Here is a 21469-nt window from a genome sequence, read left to right as displayed (position 1 = left end):
CTTAAGAACAGTTTGCGCCATGCTGATCCGAGAGGTGCCACGGTGCCTGCGGAGTTTGGGGAGCCTAGCTGTTGATGGAGGAGGAAATGGCAACCCACTCCAGTATTCTTGCCTGGAGAATCCCAGGGACGGGGGAGCTGGTAGGCTGCCGTCTATGGGTTCGCGCACAGAGTTGGACACGACTGAAGCGACTTAGCAGCAGCAGCAGCAGCTGTTGATGGTGATCATTCTTAAGAAATGCCGATCACCTGCAAAGAGTGTAAAAAGCCTCACCGAATGGCTTTATTCGGCTTCCGATGAAAAGTGGCGCCCAGACGTGGGGCTCAGGAGTCAAACCCCAGTCTCCACCTTGGAGTGTTTCAGGGTTGCGCCCACGGCGCTGGGCAGGGCCCTTGGGGCGCGCCCCGCGGTCTCGGGCGGGGGCCGGGCGGTAGCGGCCGGGGCTCCTCCCTCTTCGGCCCCGGCGCCCCTGCTCTTAACCCGCGCGCGGGGGCGCCCAGGCCACTGGGCTCCGCCGAGCAAGAGAGCGGTCAGCGCAGTCAGAGCTGCGCTCGTCCGTGCGGTTCCGAGGCCGTCGCCAGCCCGCCAGCATGGCCCCCTCAGCGGCGTCGGGCGTCAGCAGCCTGCCTAGCGGTTTCGCTGTCTTCATCACCTTCCCGGACCTGCTCTTCATCTTTGAATTTGTGAGTGGCTGGCGCCTGGCGCTGGCGCCGGAAAGGCAGGACGGGATGGGTCGTGGAGTGCGCTCTCCTCTGCCGCAAGCCGCGAGGGTCCCTGAGCCTCTGGTAGCCGGAGGAGGAAAGGCTGTCCCCAGCCCCCAGCCCGCGATGCTACTTTGGCCCCTTCTAGCCCACGATAAACCGTCTCCGAGGTTTGGATGGAAAAACCAAACTCGCAACACGGATCAAATGTCGGAAGCTGGCCGGGGTCCATTGGGAGCGCACAGGGTCCAAAGCTGAGCTCCCAACCTGCTTCCCATGGGCTATCTGCGTCCTTGTAGAGGCACCCAGCTCTCCCCAGGGTTAGGATTTTGTTTTCAAATTTAAAAATCAGCAAAAGACACCTGTGTATTACCAAGCGAAGGGTGGAGATGGGATTAATGTCACAGGAGGAGCCAAATCTGGGTTATTTTCTCTTGAACCTTTCTGGTGAGTAAAGGAATTGGCCGCCAGTTTGATCTGGAAATAACACGACAGGCTGTGACTGCTCTGCCACGGTCATTGTGCTCAGTGTGGAGTGTGGGGGAAGGAAGAGGGACCTGAGAGCCCGGCCCTGACTTGGCTGACCTTGAGCATCCAAGGGCTTCTGCACCTGCTTTTGGTCCCTCCTTACCCTGGAGCCCCAGTCACAGGCTGTGGGGGAGCGCTTCTTCCTCAGGGCTCCTGGAAAGTGCTCTCTGTTGGGGGGGCTTCAGACCACCCTCAGCCTAAACTCCCCAGAGTCCCAGGCCCTCACCTGGGAAGGGGCGGGCTGTACTTCTTTCCTGGGTGTGGTTCCATGAGCCAGGAGACTCCTGCCCCTGCACCCCCACCGCAGCAGTGGCTGCCTGGAGAGTCAGCTGGTAAAGAAAACATCCAGCCTGTTTAAACATGGGACCCCAGCTTCTCACCTCCTGCTCGGTTGGGGAAGGCATGAACAGCAAGCCCAGCAGGTTCTGTTACCCATGGAGGGGAGAGGGGGAGCAGCCGTGGGGGAGAGGGTGGAAGGGGTCACGGTTGCCTGGTGGCACCGTATCACTGAACTTGAGCCTAAGCCTGCGTGTGTACAGAGTAACTTTAAATCCTGGTGCTAGCCAGAATCCAGGAAGGGACGTCTAGAAGAAGCTCTCGACACCTCTAAGCTCAGCCATGCCATTTGTAGGTGGGGACACCCAGTCCCAAAGTGGAAGGGGTTTGCATTCACTGGAAAATTCCTTCCCCAAATGGCTCCTCTCTGTGCTTCTATTCAGCACTTAGCCTGAAAATGAGCATGTATAGTCAGCAATAGGTTGTTGCTTCAGAGGCTACTGTATTTCCAGCGACAGAATTTGGTGATTGTAAGCGACGAAGGCTAAAGGTGACGTGTGTGATGGGGCGGAAAGATTTTTAAGCCACAGAAGGACTTGTTAGTATCTCTTGAGTTGCCCTAATGAGTTGTTTACTCTGCTTTTGTAACTGTTTGGGAAGCATTATAATAAGAAGCATAAGAAAATGAAAATAAAAAGCACAAGAGAATTCCTTGGTGGTCCAGTGGTTAAGAATTCGCCCTTCTACTGCCAGGGGCCAGGGTTCAATCCCTGATGGGGGAGCTAAGATGCCACAAGCCATACAGCATTGGTAAATAAATAAATTTTAAAAAAATGTGTTCATTGGGCTTCATACAAAAGACTCTGGCACACCTTCTCCTCTTGCCCTGACTTGATCAGGTACGTGAACATGCAGTGTTCACAATAGTCAACCAGTGGAAACAGCCCAAATGTCCCATCGACAGGTGAACAGACAAATGAATTGTGATAGTCCGTGCAGTGGAATATTATTCAACCGTAGAAAAGAATGAAGTACTGGTCCAGGTTGATAAACCTGAAAACATGTGCTAAGTAAAAGAAGCCAGATACAAAAGTATTTGATTCCTCTTATATGAAATGTCCAGAATGGGTAGATCTCTAGAGACAGCACAAATTGGTGGTTTGCCAGGGGCTGAGAGGAGAGAGAAAAGGGGAGCAGCTTAATGGGTATGGAGTTTCATTTGGGGGTGATGAAAATGTTTTGAAGCTAGATAGGGGTGGTGAGTGCACAACATTGTGAAGGTATTCAATGCTATTGAACAGGTCAGTTTTAAATGGTTAGTTTTCTGTTGTACCAACTTCGTTTTCACTTTTTAAAAATTGAAAACTATTTCAAAAATGACAGAAAAGTATACATACTTTAATAGGCATTCATATAACTATCACTCAACTTTGTTATATATTAATATCTTTCCTTATTTACTCTCAGTACTAAGGAAATAGAGCTTTCAGATGACGTCTAAGTCACTTGGATATCCTGCTGTCATCTTACTGTCTTCCCTTCAGCCTCAGGACCACCCCTGGGCTGAACACGCGTTCAATGTTAGACTTCTACTGCAGCCCTAACTATCTATGATAACACCTGTGTGGGTTCACATTTTCCTGCTTTATGGAAAGGATGGTACACGTCCTTCTTCAAATGGGTTTCCTACAACCTTGTTCTGAGGTTTATACACACTGACCTCTTTATTCGGTCTTCTATTGATGGACATTTGGACAATTTCCGATGTGATATAGCAGACGGCACTGCCAAAGAACATTCTTGTGTTTGCTCCTGTACTTTGGGGAATCTCTTTCGAGAACACAGAGATTCAACTCGCTGGGCCACAGGGATTGCACACCCTCATTTTCCCAAGTGTTCGCACACGGATGTCCAAGATGGTTCCTCCAGCTCATAAGTGGGTTACCAGGAAGCTGATGCAGCTCGATTAAGCTCAGGACCCCCTCTTGCTCAGGCCCCTCCAAGACTCTGGCTGGCTCTGCATTCCCTTAGAAAGAAGGTCTCCACGCTGTATAACCCTCCTGACTCCCACCAGCAGCTTATGAAAGTCCCCACTGTGCTTCATCTTGCCTCACTTGGAAGAGTCAGGCTTTGTAATTTTCTGCTAGTCCAATGGGTGTGAAAGGCTTGATTATTTTTTAAATCTGTGGTCCAGCAAGTTGTTGATTACTCACAGTCCATATTCTCATGCTTGACCTCCCGATAGCCTGGGAGGTGCCACAGTCAAACTTTCAGCCTCCAGGTCTGCAGGGTGGAGCTCTGCAGAGTTCCCCTGGACCAGGAAACTGCCCAGGAGCAGGGAAGGGTGGTAGCTTGGGTGGAGCAAGGCAGCTTTTCCCTAGGCCTGCACCCCTACCCTTGGGCTCCTGACCTCTGAAGGCTGTGGCAGACCCTGTCTCCATGAACACCCCAGAGCCACCAAGGCCCTGCTGCTGCAGCAGGCATCGGGTCACAGGTGTACACCCCCTCCAGGCGCAGGTGGAATGTCAAATGTCACCCCTCCTCCAACAGCTCCACCCAGGGCTGTGCTCTGGCCTGTTCCCCCTTACCCACCCAAGGGAATTTTTCCTTTTGGAGCCAAGGTTCTGGTTTCCCTTCCCCCTCCCCACCACCGCCCTCGCCTAAGCCAGGGGTTTCATGACACTGGGACATGTTCAGAAAACAGGATGTTAACATAGGATGCTTTGGTCTCAAGCTCCAGCCAGGGTCCCCAAAGGAAACTTCTTTCACAAAGTGTTGAGAGGGACACCTCCCTTTCAAAACTTTTGGAGGGGTTGCCTGAGAACAGGTTATGTAATAATCTTTAACCCAACTCCTTCCTTCCCAGCCTGCTAGAGACAGAGCCGCTGACAGCATGGCCGGGATGTTAAGAGAGAGAGAGCATTTGTTTGGAGAGTGTACTGGGGGAGCCACCCACATCTCCAGGCATGCTGCTGCCCCCACCCCCGCCTGCACACCTCAGGAGCCCGAGGACTCAGAGAAGGTCAAGTGGTGAGGGGCAAAGCCTGTAGTGTGCAGTTTTAGCGGGTGAAGGTGGGGAACCACCTGGAATCACTGGCCGTGTCGACGCTAACAGTGGACTGAACACGTGCTGTGTGTGCTTAGGCACTCAGTCGTGTCGACCCTTTGCCACCCCATGGACTACAGCCCGCCAGGCTCCTCTGCCCATGGGACTCTGCAGGCAAGAATACTAGAGTGGGTTGCCATGCCCTTCTCCAGGGGATCTTCCCAACCTAGGTATCAAACCCAGGTCTCCCGCATTGCAGGGAACATTGTAGTTATTAATACTAAAGTGAGACTTTCAGGGACCCAAAGTGACTGGGGGCTTTTTATTATTTGAGGATGACCAGAAAAGTCCTCGGGCCTCCCTGGTGGCTCAGCTGGTAAAGAATCTGCCTGCAATGCAGGAGACCCCTGTTTGATCCCTGGGTTGGGAAGATCCCCTGGAGAAGGGATAGGCTACCCACTCCAGTATTCCCAGGCTCCTTGATGACTGAGATGGTAAAGAATCCACCCGCAATGCAGGAGACCTGAGTTCGCTCCCTGGGTTTGGAAGAGCCCCTGGAGGAGGGCATGGCACCCTACTCCACTGTTTTTGCCTGGAGAATCCCCATGGACAGAGCCTAATGGACTACAGTCCACAGGGTCTCAAAGAGCTGGACGTGACTGAGCGACTAAGCAGAGCAGAGAAAAGCCCTGGCACTTACCCTAGAGCCTCACCTGTCTGGGGAAAGGCAGAACCACAGAACGGTAACTAGACATGGGGCTGGGTGGGGGCGGATAATAGAGCAGTTTTCTAACGGGAGGTCGGCATTCTGGCTCCACAGGGAAGGCAGCCTGGAGACCCCTAGGGGATGATGCTGCTGCTGCTGCTGCTAAGTCGCTTCAGTCGTATCCGACTCTCTGCAACCCCATAGGCGGAAGCCCACCAGTCTCCCCCGTCCCTGGGATTCTCCAGGCAAGAACACTGGAGTGGGTTGCCATTTCCTTCTCCAATGTGTGAAAATGAAAAGGGAAAGTGAGGTCTCTCAGTCGTGTCCGACTCTTCGCGACCCCACGGACTGCAGCCCTCCAGGCTCCTCCGCCTGTGGATTTTCCAGGCGAGAGTACTGGAGTGGGCCCTAGGGGATGAGAGCTGTAGAATCCAGAAACCTAAAGCTTCTAGAGCTGGGGCAAAAATAGGCTGGGGGGGGGCACTCGCTTGGGAACTCCATCTCCAGGATGGGCCTCCTTGCAGTGACAGCAGGTCCTGAATTCACCCCAACACCCATGACAAACTTTTGCCTACAAGAAATGGGATCACTCTGCCCACCTGGCAGCCCTGGGTGAGACCTGGTTCCCTCTTCTCCCCCAACTCCCCCAGAGGGTGAAGGGACAGTTCAGAGATATTGGGGAGCCCACACCTGCCTAAGGTCTTGTTGCTAAAACCCCCCTGGAGGTTCTGAGCCACTAGTTCCTGGGCAGGCCCAAGAATCTGCATTTGATACCCACTGCATGGCCCCCAGTGACCCAGCTGGGTTTGGAGTGGTCCTTGGGAGGCCAGTCTACACCCTGAATGTTTAAGGGGGGACAGTGAAAGGCTTGGGCGGGGAGCCGGGTGCCATGAGGTTCCCCTAGGTTCCTGGCAAGCACCTCTGCTCCTGGGTTAATTTTCCTGTTACCCCAGTCAGGGACCTCTCCTCCAGTCACCAGCGAGCGGGGGCTGGCCCTGCTGGCCAGTGCTGGGCAGCCTGGCCTCCCTGACTGTGCCCTCCGACTCCTGGCCCTGGGTCTCTCCTGTGCCGCAGGCCCCTCCCCGGAGCTGTTCAGGGCACAGCTGGATTTCCACCTTTCTTCTTCTCCAAAGGGAGGGGAGGTAGAAGTCTCGCAGGGGTTTGTCCTTGGAGCTGAGAAGTGACTTTTCAAGTTTTTCAAGAACGGGAAGGCTACTTTAATCAGGAAACAGTGACTTTGAGCGGTTTTCTGGAAAATGCTAAGTGTGAAGATGAGGCTTAGCTCCTGGATCTGTGCATGCATGTGTCATCATGACCAAGCTGCCTTGAAAAAGATTACTTTTAAGTTTTCCATAAGTCACCCCCAAGTCAACGCTGATGGGGCCCCCTTCTCTGTCTGAGTGCTGTCAGAAGAGAGGAGGCAGGTTTCAGATGCCCCTGCAAAGGCACAGCTCACACTCAGGGTCAGGCTGGCTATTTGTACCCACAACCTCCATGCCCCCGCCTCCTCCCGCCGGCTGCCAGAGAGCATGGAGGAGGGTCACACTGCCTGCCGAGGCTAGCTCTGTGCCGCTGTAGGAATGGCTTGGCTTTTTGTTTTTAATTGAAGAACAGCTGATTTGCAGTGTTGTGCCAGTCTCTGCTGTACAGCAAAGTGACTCAGGTTTACACATGTATACATTCTGTTTTTATTTTGTTTGTTTTTAATTGAAGGATAATTGCCTTACGGTATTGCAGTGGTTTCTTCTGAACACCAATATGAATCAACCATAGGTTTACATTATGTTTTTAATATTCTTTTCCATTATGGTTTATCCCAGGAGATTGGATATAGGTCCCTGTGCTACACAGGAGAACCTTGTTGTTCATCCATTCTAAATGCAGAAGTTTGTATCTACTAACCGCAAACTCCCAGTCCGTCCCTTGCCTTCCTCCGCTCACCCTCGGAAACAAGTCTGGTCGCTGTGTCTGTGAGTCTGTTTCTGATTTGTAGCTAGGTTCATTTTGCCATATTTTAGGTTCCATGCCTAAGTGATATCAGAGCTTCCCAGGTGGCGCTAGTGGTAAAGAACCTGCCTGCCAATGCTGGATACATATGTGCAATCCCTGGGTTGGGAAGATCCCCTGGAGGAGGAAGTGGCAACCCACTCCAGTATTCTTGCCTGGAGAATCCCATGGACAGAGGAGCATGGTGGGCTACAGTCCCATAGGGTGGAAAGAGTCGGACACGACTGAAGTGACGTAGCGTGCGTGACTCGACTCAGCACCACGCACTCGAGTGCTGTCACGTGGCACTTGTCTCTGTCCCTGACTTCCTTCCTTGGGATGGGGTTCTCTGGCTCCATCCATGTTGTTACAAATGGCATTGTTTCGGGCTCTCATATAGCTGGGTGATACTCCATTGTATGTGTGTGCCACGTGTTCTTTACCCAAGGGCTTTGCTCTGGACTCAGGACGCACTGTCTGAGGGAAGGGCCACCTGGGGCCGGCCTCAAGGTGGGATGGGGCCAGTCTGCACCTGGCTGGGGGCTGGCTCTTCCTGGATTCAGTGCTGAACCCCAGCTTCTGCCCCTCATACAAGCCTAGCTGGGCTTCCTCCTGGCTCTCACTTGGCACCTGGACTTGGTGCTTTGGACCGGGGCCCCTGGGGTTAGGCATTGAGGAGACGCCCCAGAGGGTGTTCTTTCTGGATGCTGAGGGATGTGAGGACAGCAAGTGACTGACACCCCAGGGCCCTGAGGCACTGCCTTGAGGAGACGTGGGCCAGCTCCTCACAGCTTCCAGACTGTCCCACGGAGCATAGGGCAGGGCCCTGGCACTTTGTGCATCACGGGCCTCTGACTTGCCTCCTGCATTCTGGTGGGGAGTTGTGGTTCCTGGTAGCTTCCAGGTGGGCAGTCTCTAGTGGTGTAACTAGTTCTGAGGGTAAAGTAGCAGCCTTGAATCCCAGGCTCCCTGTCCCTCCCGTGTTGCTGCTGTTCAGCTGCTGAGCCGCGCCCGACTCTTTGCGACCCCCTGAACCGCAGCACATGAGTCCTTCCTGTCCCTCACTGTCTCCCCGAGTTTGCATTGCATCAGTGATGCCATCCAACCGTCTCATCCTCTGCCGCCGTCTTCTCCTTTTGCCTTCAGCCTTTCCCAGCATCAGGGTCTTTTCCAATGAGTCCAAGTGGCCAAAGTATTGGAGCTTCGTCTTCAGTATCAGTCCTTCTGATGAGTATTCAGGGTTGATTTCCCTTAGGGTTGACTGGTTTGATCTCCTTGCTGTCCAAGGGACTCTGTCCCTCCCACTATGTGATTAATATTGTGCTCACACTGGGGCAAAACAACCTGTGTTGAATCATGTTAATATACCAAGGTCCTAAGACCTAAAAACATATGTAGGAACTGGAAGAAAAGCCTTGTCACCAGCTGTCACACATTGATGGGCAGTGGGAAGAAGGGCCACACAGCCAGTCTCAGCTGACCTGAAATTCCACACTGGAGCCTTGGTGCCCATTAGAATGCAGTCGGGCTAGGCGGGGAGGGGCAAGGAGAGAGGAGCAGGAAGGAGGGGGAGAAGTACCCCCTCATGCTTGTGATCAGTGCCATGGAGAGGGAAGGGGTGGGCACTGGGGAGAAGGAGATTTCCCTGCAACCCCCGGGAGGAGGGACTCTGGCCGGGACAGGGGCCAACAGTCCACACTCGTCCTGTTAACATCAACTGCAGACCTGAACTCACAGCCTGTGTCTAAGTCCCAAACCTCTATCCCTCTCCTCACCAACAGACTCAAGGCCCCCCGAGACCCGGCCTCACCCTCAGATTAAAGGCACACTCGTGCATGCATGTATGCTTAGTTGTATCCAACTCTTTATGACCCCATGGACTGTAACCCGCCAGCCTCCTCTGCCATGGGATTCTCCGGGAAAGAATATTGGAGTGATTACCATGTCCTTCTCTAGAGGATCTTCCCAACCCGGGGATCGGACACGAGTCTCCTGCATCTCTTGCATTGGCAGCTGGATTCTTCACCACTTGAGCCACCTGGGAAGCAGAAGGGACACTATCTAAGTCTGTATTGGGAGGGTGATGTCATAATGGGTCCCCCAGAAAGAACGAGCTTACTGACAAAGGGGCCACAAGGGCAGAGCCCCTGGTAAGTAAACTGAGTCATGAAGCCTTAGCACCACTCCTAGTGTTCACCATGGGAGTAGCCTCAGAGGCCAGACTTCTCAGTTGGTAGAGAAGGAGAGGGTCCCCACACAGAGAATCTCTGACCCGCCGCAGACACCTCCATAGGGTCAGAGGAGGGGACCTTGTGCAAATTTCTGGGCTCTGTCCCTGTCCTGGGCGGTGGTGCTTAGCTGGTCATCCTCACTGGGGCCCCGACACTTTCACCAGGACCTGACTCTACCGTCGGTGGCCCCAGAGCTGCTCAGGTGGGACCTGGCGGTGGGACTGGACGAGAGAGCACAGGAAGGCAGAGGCGGGCCCCAGGTACTAGCGTAGCTTTGAGCAAACTCCGTCTCCTCGGTCGTACCTGCCCCAGAGCACTTTGCCCTCGGTGTCCGCTGAGTGCACGAGTGAGTGAGAGAGTGGGTGGGTGACTGAAGTCAGCCAGTGAAAGAAGGCTTTCCTCAGGCTCGCTGGGAGCCCCGTCCCTGCACACAAGGGTGGAGGGGCTCGTGTCAGAACCAGTGCTTGCTTCCTGCCCTCTCTCCCTCTCAGACCCTTTTCTTGGGTCCTGGGGAAGGCTCCGGTGCTCTGACCTCCCCTCCCATGCTCCCCGGCCGTTTGGTGCTCCCGTCGTCCTGACTGGCGACTGTTCCCTCCGCTGCAGCTGCTGCTGCTGTTCAGCCGCTCAGTCGCGTCCGACTCTGTGACCCCACGGGCTGCAGCACGCCAGGCCTCCCTGTCCTTCGCCATCGCCCTGAGTTTGCTCAAGTTCCTGTCCTTTGAGTCGGTGATGCCACCCAACCATCTCACCCTCTGTCCCCTTCTCCACCTGCCCTCAATCTTTCCCAGCATCAGGGGCTTTTCCAGTGAGTCAGCTCTCCGCATCAGGCGGCCAAACTGTACTTCTTTGCAGTGGTTCATCCTTAGCCAGCCTCTGCACACGCGCACACGTGCACGCACACACACACACACAGGAAAATGCCCTCAACTCTACCTCATGAATGGTTGCTCTTTTCAGTCTACCAAGACTGACAGCTGGGACTGCTACTTCTCCAGGAACATGGTTCCTCTGCAGGTCAGGCCACCCTCACAGGCCCGTCTGGCATTGCAATGATCCCTGACTGCCAAAAGAGTTCAGTGAAACAGACACTTCCAGAAACACGAGTTGGAGTTGCTGTTCCTGGGAGAGCACCCGAGGGCTTGGAGGTCCCGACTGGCTGTGTTCCGTGGCCAGTTCCCTGTAAGCCTCCAGAGTTAGAGACACAGGCTCCTGTCCACACGTGCCTTCAGGACCATCCCCTGCCCTAGGAGCTTGGGAATTCGGACACCGAGCCCCCGGGGACCACGCTACTAGGTGTGTGTCTGAACAACCTTGCGTGGGACGTCCTCTTTAGAAAACGTCTTGCTTTGTTATTGGAAGAGTGCCTGCTCATGGTGGCCTTGACAGAGTAAAATGGAACCCCAGAAAAATATTCAGAGAATTTGAGCAATTCTTCTGCCTTGTCCTCAGTGATCCGAGTCATGCAGTGAAAACACTGGATCATTGTGGACCCGGAGCTCTTGGCCCTGCACAAGCAATGGAGACTGTCTGCCAGTCTCAAGAATGTGCCGATGGAATCCTTTTCCCTCTCTTGTAACCAAAGCTCATTGTTTGAAGGAAGGCTTTCTCATCTTTTTATGTCCTTTCTGTTCCCTTTTGCAGACGCGGACAAATTTCTCCCAACTTTTGATTTCTGGGAAATGGTGGGGTTTTCTCTTTTCGATGCGTTTGGAATTTTATTTTTAAAATTCTGGGTCCCAGCGAGGTCTAGCTGGGGATAAGTACATGCTGCCATCCTGACTGACGGGGTTGCACGTGGTTACCGGTGAGGCATCCCCCCATCATATGATAATCGTGACAGCGAGTATCCAGAGCACTTAGTGTGTGCTGCTCCTGCAGGTATAGACCCATCTCACCCCAGCCCATGGGGCGGGACCTACTGCTGTCACTGTTCTTCAGACAGGGACCAGAGAGGAAGGAATTAGCCCAGAGACAACCAGTCGCCAGCAAAATGTGGCAGAGCTGATTCAAACTCAGTAATTCTGAAATCTACACCCTTCACCACCTTCGCCTGCTTCCTCTTGATTAATTCAGAAATGAAAAGACAGAGGACTTCTCTGGTGGTCCAGTAGTTAGGACTCTGAGCTCCCAGTGCAGGGGCCACAGGTTCGATCCCTGGTCAGAGAACTAAGATCCCACATGCTTTGCAGTGTGGCGAAAAAAAAAGGTGAGCGAGAAAGGACCTACTCTGAGTTCACATGAGAGCCTTCCCCAAGACCACCTGCTGAAGAAATTTTATTCACAAAAATAATTTGATGGGGGTGAACAACCAATAAAAACTTTTTGGCAATTTTTTTGTCTAGTTTTATACAGTACCTTGGTTCTTACAGCACTTCACCTCTGCTCAGCATCTAAAACCAGACAGAGTGAAAGATGGCAGTTTCCAGTCCTAAAACACCAGGGTGGCTCAGATCCCCAGCTCCACTCCATTCACACACACAGGCTTGTGTCCTTGTGTCCAGAGGATACCCAAGGAGGAGTGACTCCCACGTTCAGGGCAAAACAGGGATGGAAGCTTAAGAAGAGGAAAGGAAACTTTGTACTGGAGCCACTTGGGAACTGGAGCAGCACATTGGCCAGCATTGCTAGACACTAGAGACAGAAGCCATTTCTTCTGGCTTGACAGGAGTCACTGGAACATCATCCATGGACCGATTGTGTTATGGAAACACATTCCAAAGCCTTTGCAAAGAGTTTGGGATGTCTGCTTCTTGTCCTAGAACTCTGCTCCTCTCCTGGGCATGAGACCCAGGCACTGGGGTTTTGGAGGTGACCCAGGCAGTGTAGAATGATGGTTAAGGACCACAGTGCCTTAGCCCAGGCGCCACCTCCATTGTCCAGCGTGGGGATCTGGGACCCAGAGAGCTCAACCCTGGTGACTCTCATCTCTGTTATGGAGGATGATGTCCAGGATGCAGACCAGGGGTGGTGGAAACCTGGCCTGGTGACAGAGATGACTGGAAACTGGGGCCATGTCTCCACTGGTGTGACTGACATTTCAGAACCATTGCCTCTCAGCATGCTTCCTGGGAGCTGGGAGCCCCCTCCGGGTTTTCTTTAGGAGAAGTGCTTGAACCCTCACCTACCCCTTCGCTCCTTGACAAATATTTGGCCAGTGGGGTGCTGAGGCCAGGGTGGGGTGGACTGCTCCCTGCCCTGGACAACTTATCTCCTGGGTGTGGGTGTTCGGCTTGCTCTGTTTGCTCTCTGCAAACTTTGTAGGCGGAGTGTGGCCCGGCACTGGTTCAGCCACATGATTTATGCTGAATCTTGGCTTTCCACTGAGTGTGGCCACGGAAGCGTTTGAGGTGGCCCAGCAACAAGTGTGGAGGTCACGCTGCCTCCAGCTGCAACTCCTCCCACGCCTGTGCCCCAACCTCCTGCCTTCCTAAGCCGTCCTTGCTGCTCCAGCAGCCTGTGGGTCCACAAGGTGCTCGTTCCTCCCCTGGAAAGCCTTGTCCTGACCACTTGGCCGGGCACAGTAAAGAATCTGTCTGCCAGTGCAGGAGAAGCGGAGATGTAGGTTTGATCCCTGGGTTGGGAAGATCTGGAGAAGGAAATGGCAACCCACTCCAGTATTTTTGCCTAGAGAAAAATCCCATGGCAGAGAAGCCTGGCGGGATCACAAAGAGTCGGCCATCACTGAGTGATTAAAAACAAATGAAATCAGCTAAGTCCACCTCTCCCTTCAAACCTCTACTGGGGCCATGTCCCAGTTGGTGCTACTCGGCCCACTCAAGGCTGGTAATTGTCCTGAGTTGTCACTGACTGACTCGGGGTCTGTATGCTCCGGGCTGCTGGCATCCTGGGTGAGCAGTCTTCCCCCTGCCTGGGTGATGCCAGGCACAGGGCCAGAAGCTTCACACACATACCCACAGTTTCAGGCAGTTCACACCACCCTAAGTGCCATTTGCAGCGGAGGAAGCCAGGGCCGCCTCCAGCGGATTTGGTGGGGAGGCCCTCCCACATTATGTGCCAGTAGGCCCCTGCTCATGTGATGGGCATGCCACGTCCACCCTCTTCTCCATGCCATGCTCTCGTGCCTTCCAAGTCCAAGTCCGTCTCATCCATCGGCACGCTCACAGCCTTATGTCCCTGTTCCTGTGAAAAAGGCCTAGCAGTCTGTTTGATCTTCAAGGCAACTACGGATGAATCTACACACACGCCTCACTCTATGGCGGTCTGAGGGGTTTTATTTGATGGACTTTGCTCCACTTATTATTGAAGAGTGTGTCCCACTAGCTCTCAGTTACCACTAGAGGAATTTTCTGGTGAGAGCTGCCTGCAGCTGATTCGTTGGGCCCACCTTGGCTTTGATAATTGCAGATTCTTCACTACACTGATTTTTCTACCCAAATGTGATGGTCCCTGGTGCTTCTCAGCTAAGAGGCTCAGAGAAACCTGTGAGGAAGTGCTGCCTCTTACCCAGCAAGCAGGCAGCAGATTCAGGGAGACAGGGTTGAGGTATGGCCACGTGCAGTCACACCACAGGGGATGCAGGGCTAGGAGGGCCCGTCCTCAACCCCCAGACCCTCAGGAGGACGGTGCCAAGCTCTGTAGCGCCTTGGACCCTCTGATTGCAAAGCAGTGTGCACCTGTGTCCCAGCCCAGGCCTTTTCTGGTTAGGGATGATGGGGGAGGCTGAGGTGACTTCACTGGGATGGAGAGGGACAAGGAGAAGGGGAGGCAGGTACAGAGACTCCCAGCACTGCTGTGCCTTGTCCACAGGGGCAGCTGGACCGGGGCACTGAGGTCATGACCCCTACGTCTGTCCTTACGGTCCTGGGGGCTCCCTGACCCTGAGGACACCAAGCAGGGTGTCTTCTGGATAATGATGGCAGGGAGGAGTGTTTGTCTCATGCCTGTCCTAGGAAACCTGAGATCAGGCTGGCCTGGGCCTCCCACTCCAACCCCTCCTCCAGCAGTCGGAGAACTGAGACTTGGGGATTTCAAGATCAAGTTTTTTCTTAAATGCTAACGATATAGTGTGGCTAATTTGTTTGGCCAAGACCAACAGAATCTGCTGCTCACTACCATTTTATAACAGAAAGAATATTTGGGGGAGTTCCCGGGCAGTCCAGTGGTTAGTACTTGGCGCTTTCACTGCCGTGGCCCTGGGTTCAGTCCCTGGCTCACAAACTGCACCGTATAGCCTTCCCCCCGCCCTGACCAAAAGGATATTTTTCTATAAGAAATACTAGGAAAGATATACTCCCAGAATTTGCCCTTTACTGATAAAACTGTATGGTATAAATCCTTTCTAGGGATAGCATTTTTAAGTCACATGTGTCTTCGTTTCTCCATCTCACAAATGGGTCAGGACCACACTTGGTTCACTGTGAGGATGAACTGAGTTAATATTTGTGAAGTGCCCCCTGTTCTCCAGCGTGACCTCAGGGTCTGGCCCTTCGGGGCCTGGGCTCTCCTGGTCCGACCCTCACCCCTTCTCTTCCTCCCTCTGCAGGTCTTTGGAGGGCTGGTGTGGATCCTGGTCTCCTCATCCCACGTGCCTATTCCCCTAGTCCAGGGCTGGGTCATGTTCGCGTCTGTGTTTTGCTTCGTAGCCACCACTGTCCTGGCCTTCTTGTATGTAATTGGCGCCCACGGCAACAGAAACTCATGGATCACCCTGGTGAGTCCAGCCCTGCGTGTCTGGGGGCAGGCGGTAGTGATCGATGCTCTCCCGGGAGGTGGGCTTTCCCAGTGCTGGGTGAGGAGCCCTGTGGATGTCTCCCGCCCGTCCTCCAAGGCCAAGCGGCCCACAGCGGCCCAGGGCTCCCGTGGCAGGAGGCTGACTGACACTGTCTCTGCCTGGTTCTCTGGGGGCTGCTCTGCCTTCTCCTCGGCGATCACCCCTTTCCTGGAAACCAGCAGCCCAGCATCCCTCCCTGTCCCTCCCGCTCCTGCCAGGGGTCGGTCTCCCACCACCCAGCAGGACTGGCTTTCACCTCCGGAGAGGGGCCGGGGAGCCACCGGGGGTCCTGAGCCCAGTGTGAGGAGTGCTCACTGCCCCGCTCCCGTCCCGCCTCTAACGCAGGGTCACCAGAGAGGAGCCTGGCCGGGGAAGAGGGATGGCCTGTGATCTCTCTTCCGCGTGAATTCTGCCTTGAGGCCCATGAAGGGGGGACAGTGATACCTGGGTCACCTGCCCTGACTTCCCCCGGATGGGGGTGGGGCCGTTAGTTAGGCTTCTTACTCTCCAAAGGCCTCCAGCCTAGACTTTAGAAACCCCCTGAAAATCATAACTACTCAAAAGCCTGCTCTAGTGCTTTTTTGCCAAAAAAAAAAAAAATTACTTATTTACTTGGCTGTGCTGGGTCTTCGTGCTTTGCTCGGGCTTGCTCCAGTTGAGGTGAGCGGGGGCCCGCTCCATTGTGGTGCCCACTTCTCACTGCAGCTGCTTCTCTGGTTGCGGCTCCCGGGCTCTCGAGTCAGGCTCAGCAGCTGTGGCACACGGGCTTAGTTGCCCCGCAGCATGTGAAGTCTTCCCAGACCGAGGATCGAACCATGTCTCCTGCGTTGTCAGGTGGATTCCTACCCACTGTGCCACCAGGGAAGTTCCTTTTGTTTTGCTTTTAAACATAACTGGAGCCCCCATCCCTGGTCATCCTTCAAGAAAAAAGCTAACAACAAAACAACAATACAAATGGCCTGAGTCTTTCTTTCTCAATTGAGCACCGAGGCCACATCCAAACTGGGGACTGTGACCACAGCTGACACTTCTCGGGCCCAGAACTGACTTCTACCAGTTGCACGGAGAAAGGGCTGCTCCCCAACCCATGACTAGATCCCACCTCATGGGAAAGCAGCGCTCCTCCTCCATCAAAGTCCTCACTCTGCCCCCAGACTGGTGAGACCGAGCTCAGCCCATCGGCCCTGAGCAATCAGTGTCTCTGAGGAGGGGGTGAGGCGGGGTGACAAAGGAAGTGGCAGAGGCTGGTGGAGGCGCCTGGCCCAGGCCAGGCAGGGTCCGGCAGGGTGGAGAGGCCCTGCTGGGACCACAGCCACCCCAGGTCTCCCAGCTGGCCGCCCCATCTCTCTGATGGCTCTTTCTGACCCCGCAGGATGCAGCCTACCACTGTGTCGCTGCCCTGTTTTACTTTGGTGCCTCTGTCCTGGAAGCTCTGGTCACCATCCAGCTGCAAGATGGCTTCTTCTACAAATATTACCATGAAAACATCTCTGCTGTGGTGAGTCCCCAGTCAAGGTGCCCTGTTCCCAGCTCCCACTGCCCGCTGTCACAGGTACTGAGTGGAAGGCTGCCCAGGCCCTCCCTGTTATTTTTTAGTTCACTAGATTTCAGTTAAAATAAAACTTCCCCCTCATTTCTGAAGAAACAGAGCCCCAGAGGAGGGAACTGGTGTGTCCAGGCCCCCATGACTGCCAGTTAGTGCCACACTGCCCAGGTGGGGCGGGCTTTGAGAAGGCAGATGCTGGAGGGTACGTGACCACAGGGGCCGGGCAGTGTATGAGCTCCTGTGGACAACCTTATTTACTCACCAAAGCTTCCCAGTGAGCAACAGGTGGAACTGGGGCTGGAACCACCTTCACCCCGTTAGGAGGACAGACGGGATGAGATTGTGTGTCTGGGGGGGCACCTTGCCTGCAAGTCTCTGAGCTCTGAAAGGAATGTCCTCTGCCTGGGAAGTCAGACCCTCTGGCAGGCTGTGAGGTCTTAATCTGAATCTTCTTGTTGCTGGGATGGGTCAGGATGACAGGGAATAAGAGAATGTATCATTTCATAAAACTCTTTTCCAGAGTTATGCATGTGTGATCTTGCCCCAGTATGCTGACTCGTTATATCATATACATTTCTAACTGTGGATATTATTTAAAACTAAGAAAAAACTTGAGAAACAGCGCCCAGATTTCTAGTGAGCAACCTATGAATTAAGTAAACCCCAAGGTCAGACGTGATGGCAAACCACACGATGCCCGCCCCAGTGCCAAAGCTGTGCTACCCCCACCCCTTTGGGGAAAGGCAGGACAGAGGCTGAGACAAAGCCCATGGGGTGGGTGCTGCTGGGCTCTGGGACGGGGGTTAGTGCGGGTGCCCTTCCTGCTGCCAGAGGGAGGGGTCTTGGGGAGAGCGCCTTGAAGCCTGTTTGCTAGCCTCCAGGGGCCCATCCCCTTCCCTGGGGAAGCCACATGCTCGCCTCAGCTCCAAGCCACTGCCCAGTTCCATAAGCACGGCCCCCTCATGGTCCCTGGGACCCCCTCAACTGTCCCACAGTGTGGGAGCCTCTCCTACATGGGTTCATCTCCCAGGATGGCTGGATTCTAAACAGAATCACAGTAGGCTCTCTCCTTGGGAGACAAGTCATTCGCCTCCTCCGTCACCTTCAGATGGCTGTTTCATTGTCCCCTCACTAGAGAAACCACATGTACCACCCCCAACCCGACCCCAGAAGCCTTCTCTCTGAACAGACATCAGCCAGGTATCTGACAACCATTTCTGTAGAATTACTGCCGACAAGGGCAGTGAAACCTAGAAGGAATGTGGATAGTGGGCCAGCACTTGACTAACAATACGAGTGGGGTGAGTTAATGACCCTGTCCACTGGTCTAATCTCTAGTTGAAAACTGCTGGGCTCTACCATGTTCTGACTTTTTTACTTTCTATCAAAATACAGCATAGATGTCTTGGGTTTTGCTGGTGACTCAGCCGTAAAGAATCCACCTGCCAATGCAGGACATGTGGGTTCGATCCCTGGATCAGGAAGATCCCCTGGAGAAGGAAACGGCAACCCACTCCAGTATTCTTGCCTGGGAAATCCCACAGACAGAGGAGCCTGGTGGGCTTCAGTCCATGGGGTCACAAAAGAGTCACACACAACTTAGCAACTAAATAACAGCACAAATAGGCTTCTAGAGAGGTGAGGACACACGGGAACAGCTTGATGAATTTCCGTAATCCACCCATTATTCATAGTTCACAACCCTCCGTGTAACAAACATCCAGACTAAGAAACAGAACATAACAAGCAGCTCCCAGGAGTCCCCTTCGAGCCCTGCCCAGTCACCGTGCCCCGTCACTCAGGATAAACCCCGTCCTGATGTCGAGCTTACAGGGCCTGCTCCACCTGCTTTGGGTCTTCACGAGCACTGCCTGCCTGCTCCCATGTCTGGCTTCTCTCCCCACATCAGGTTTGTGAAGCTGTTCCACATCGCTGGGTAGGGAAGTACAGGTTTGCAGAGGTTTGTTCTCTTTGCTGTTTACTGTTCCACTGTTGACTACACCAGCATCATCGACTTATCCTTTCCATGACTGATCATGTCCCCATATCTTTGTGAGCTCAGTTGCAGACTCTGGCAAAGTCACGGGGGCAGAATCAGGAATCTAAATGCTGCCTGCAGGCGGATACGCTGGGCTGAACACACCCCCCTCCCCCACCAACCAGGGGAAATATGAGCCCGTTTTCATGTAAAGTCACATCTTTGTATTCAAAATATCAGTTGTGTCCATGCACAGGGCAGAAGGGATCCTGAATACTGCTGCTGGCTCAGGATTTATTTCAGACGCTGCCCAGACCGCACACGCCCTTCCCACAACCTAGGGTGGGGTGGCGGCGGCAGAGGTGGGGGCGGTCTGAGGACGTGAGAAGGCGTGGCAAGACCCTCTCCCCCACGCATCTGGCCTTCACGAGCATCTGACCACCCCTCACGCTCTTCCGTAACTCCACACCTTCCGCAAGAGCTCAGCGTCCCCCTCTCTCCTGGGCTGGCAGCAGACAGCCTGAAAGTAGCTGGAAATTTCTGGAGAAATCTGGTGGTTCCGGGGTCTTAACCGTGGTGGACAGCAATGGCCACTGCTCATGGAGAGGGGTTTCTGAGGGTCTGAGTTCACGTCCACTGCTGGCCCTGGCTCTCACTCTCCCCAGTGTGCCGTCTCTTGACCTCCCTTTAAAGTAAGTGTCTGTGTTCCTGCTCCTCTTCTGAGGAGCTTCTGCCAAGGGTCTCTATTGGGCCTTGAGTCCCCCACATGGTACACTGCTCCTGCCTGATAGGCAGAGGTCTCTTGAGGGGCTTCTCACTCACCTGTGGCTGCTCCCTTTGGACAGGGTGTCTGATTCCCAGATGGATTTTCTCGCCTGGTTATTAAATAACTCAAGTTACTCACCGCCCCTGGCAATGAGGGTGAGGGTTTGCCCAGGTGTGGAGGCAGGGCGAGAGGGGGCAACGTGACTGCTGGTTTTATGAGAATTTTCAAGTCATGGGAGTGCAGCCAGTCGGATGCTGAGCCTGGGTTGGAAACTCTTGACCCTCACACCCAAGGTCACAAGCCAGGTGCAGGTATTTTGCTAAGGGGCAGGAAACCTCTGGGGGCCAGCCACCCAGAGCTGGGTGATACTCCCCAAGCAAACACAGCAGATCAGGGCCTTGAAAGGGCATGGAGTGACCTTTCTGCTGCACATCCTGGCTTCTGCTCCCAGCAGCTCTCTCAGTAAGCCCCCTCCTTTTGCCAAAAGCTCAAAATCCCTCCTCCCCATCCCAGTCCCTCACTTCCTATGGCCTGGCTCCCTTAGAATAAAATTCTGGTCGGGGTCAGAAGATATCCAGGCGGCAAACCCATGTGTTCAAACTCTCTTAGCCAAGGCCACTGGGATCACAGCGGTGGACTCTGGTCCTACTGATGTGCAGGAAGGAACTTTTCCATGAAGAGCTGGGCATATTCGCCTGCAATTATCACTGGAGGGGTCTCTGGGGGCCCTCGTTTCTACTTAGGCAGCACTGACGTAATGACATGTGCAGGCAGAGGGCTGACCTTGCACGCCCAGTCCAGTGTGTCATGAGGTCACCTGGAGTCTGTGCTCAGGGCGCTCTGGGTCACACCCGGGCCCCACAGGAGAGCACGTCTGCATGTGGGATGGGAAGCAGTGGCGTCCACGTGCTCCAGGGCTGCCAACCCCAAGCACCACAAGAGTGGCCAGCCCAGCGTGGACAGCCCATGGCTTTCCAAACTCCCCCGGGAACAGCCAGTTAACTGTCATTTATCTCGGTTGCAGGTGTTTTCATATGTAGCCACTCTGCTGTACGTGGTCCATGCCGTGTTTTCCTTAATCAGATGGAAGTCTTCCTAGAGCAGCAGAACTTCTGAACACCAAGAGTGTGTTAACCGATCGGCCGGCCTTCCAGCCTAACACTTTAGAATGCAGAATGCTCTTGAGAACAGATAAAGAGAGAGGTTTATTCTCCCGTATACCTTCATGTCAGAGTAAGGGGGCTTGCTGCATTTATCCTCCAACTGTTGAGCTGTCTTTCCAAGATCGTTTCCTATTTGAAAGGGGGCAGTGGGGTGGGAAGTGAGGACTGACCATGATACCGGACTGCTGGCCCCTGGATCGGATCGTGAGGACTGCCTACTGGAATTTTCCTCAGGCGCTTCTGAGGGTCCATCTTGCAGCAAGTTTCTCCATCTTCATGGATATTCTGAATCTTCAAGGATAATCTACCCGCCGTGGGGAATAAAAGTCATTTAGCAAATATTTGCAGATGTCCACGGCGGGATGGGATAAACCCTTGAAATACTTTATAAAGTATCTTTATGTTCAATACTTTTGTGGGAGTGTTTTATTTTTGAATTCTCCAGCATGGGAACACCATCATGTCAGCCTACTTTCTGAGGACTCCTTGGGTTAAATCAAATCTCAGAGGCAGCTGCAAAGGGCAGTTCAGATGACAGCTGTGTGTGCCTGGCCCCTGCATCTCCGAGAGCCCAGAGAGGGTATCCCATTCTCCCCAGCTAACAGGGAGGTCAGATGGCTTCACTCTTTCTAGAAACTCACCAAGTATCAGCTTGAGGACCCCTTCTTTTTCCTACAAAATAAAGGGGCCTGTGCTCAGTTAGAAAGTCCTTCCACCAAAAGAAAACGGGCAGACGTTTCTTCTTACTCTATATGAAACGGATCAGAAATTTTCTGGGCAGTATGTTCTATGTCAGGCTTCCCTGGTGACT

General features: G+C 53.8%; 1 protein-coding gene across 1 annotated transcript; it reads left to right on the top strand.

Moving 5' to 3' along the window:
* Window positions 1-447: 447 nt before the first annotated feature.
* Window positions 448-21066, top strand: MAL (mal, T cell differentiation protein (MAL blood group)). Its single transcript, XM_055400843.2, has 4 exons — window positions 448-683; window positions 14978-15145; window positions 16578-16703; window positions 20520-21066. The coding sequence occupies exons 1-4, from the start codon at window positions 591-593 to the stop codon at window positions 20592-20594; spliced, it is 462 nt and encodes a 153-aa protein (XP_055256818.1). The 5' UTR covers window positions 448-590; the 3' UTR covers window positions 20595-21066.
* Window positions 21067-21469: the final 403 nt, after the last annotated feature.

This window comes from Moschus berezovskii, chromosome 11 (assembly GCF_049115385.1).
Source record: "Moschus berezovskii isolate FMDL1 chromosome 11, NW_MosBer_1.0, whole genome shotgun sequence".
Lineage (NCBI taxonomy): Eukaryota > Metazoa > Chordata > Mammalia > Artiodactyla > Moschidae > Moschus > Moschus berezovskii.
This window is presented reverse-complemented; position numbering and strand designations above follow the sequence as displayed.

Excerpts from the sequence above, each read along its gene's own strand:
- MAL (XM_055400843.2), top strand. The coding sequence starts at position 591 with ATGGCCCCCTCAGCGGCGTCGGGCGTCAGCAGCCTGCCTAGCGGTTTC. Across the intron at positions 684-14,977 it reads TGCTCTTCATCTTTGAATTT|GTCTTTGGAGGGCTGGTGTG; the intron begins GTGAGTGGCTGG and ends CTCCCTCTGCAG. Across the intron at positions 15,146-16,577 it reads GAAACTCATGGATCACCCTG|GATGCAGCCTACCACTGTGT; the intron begins GTGAGTCCAGCC and ends CTGACCCCGCAG.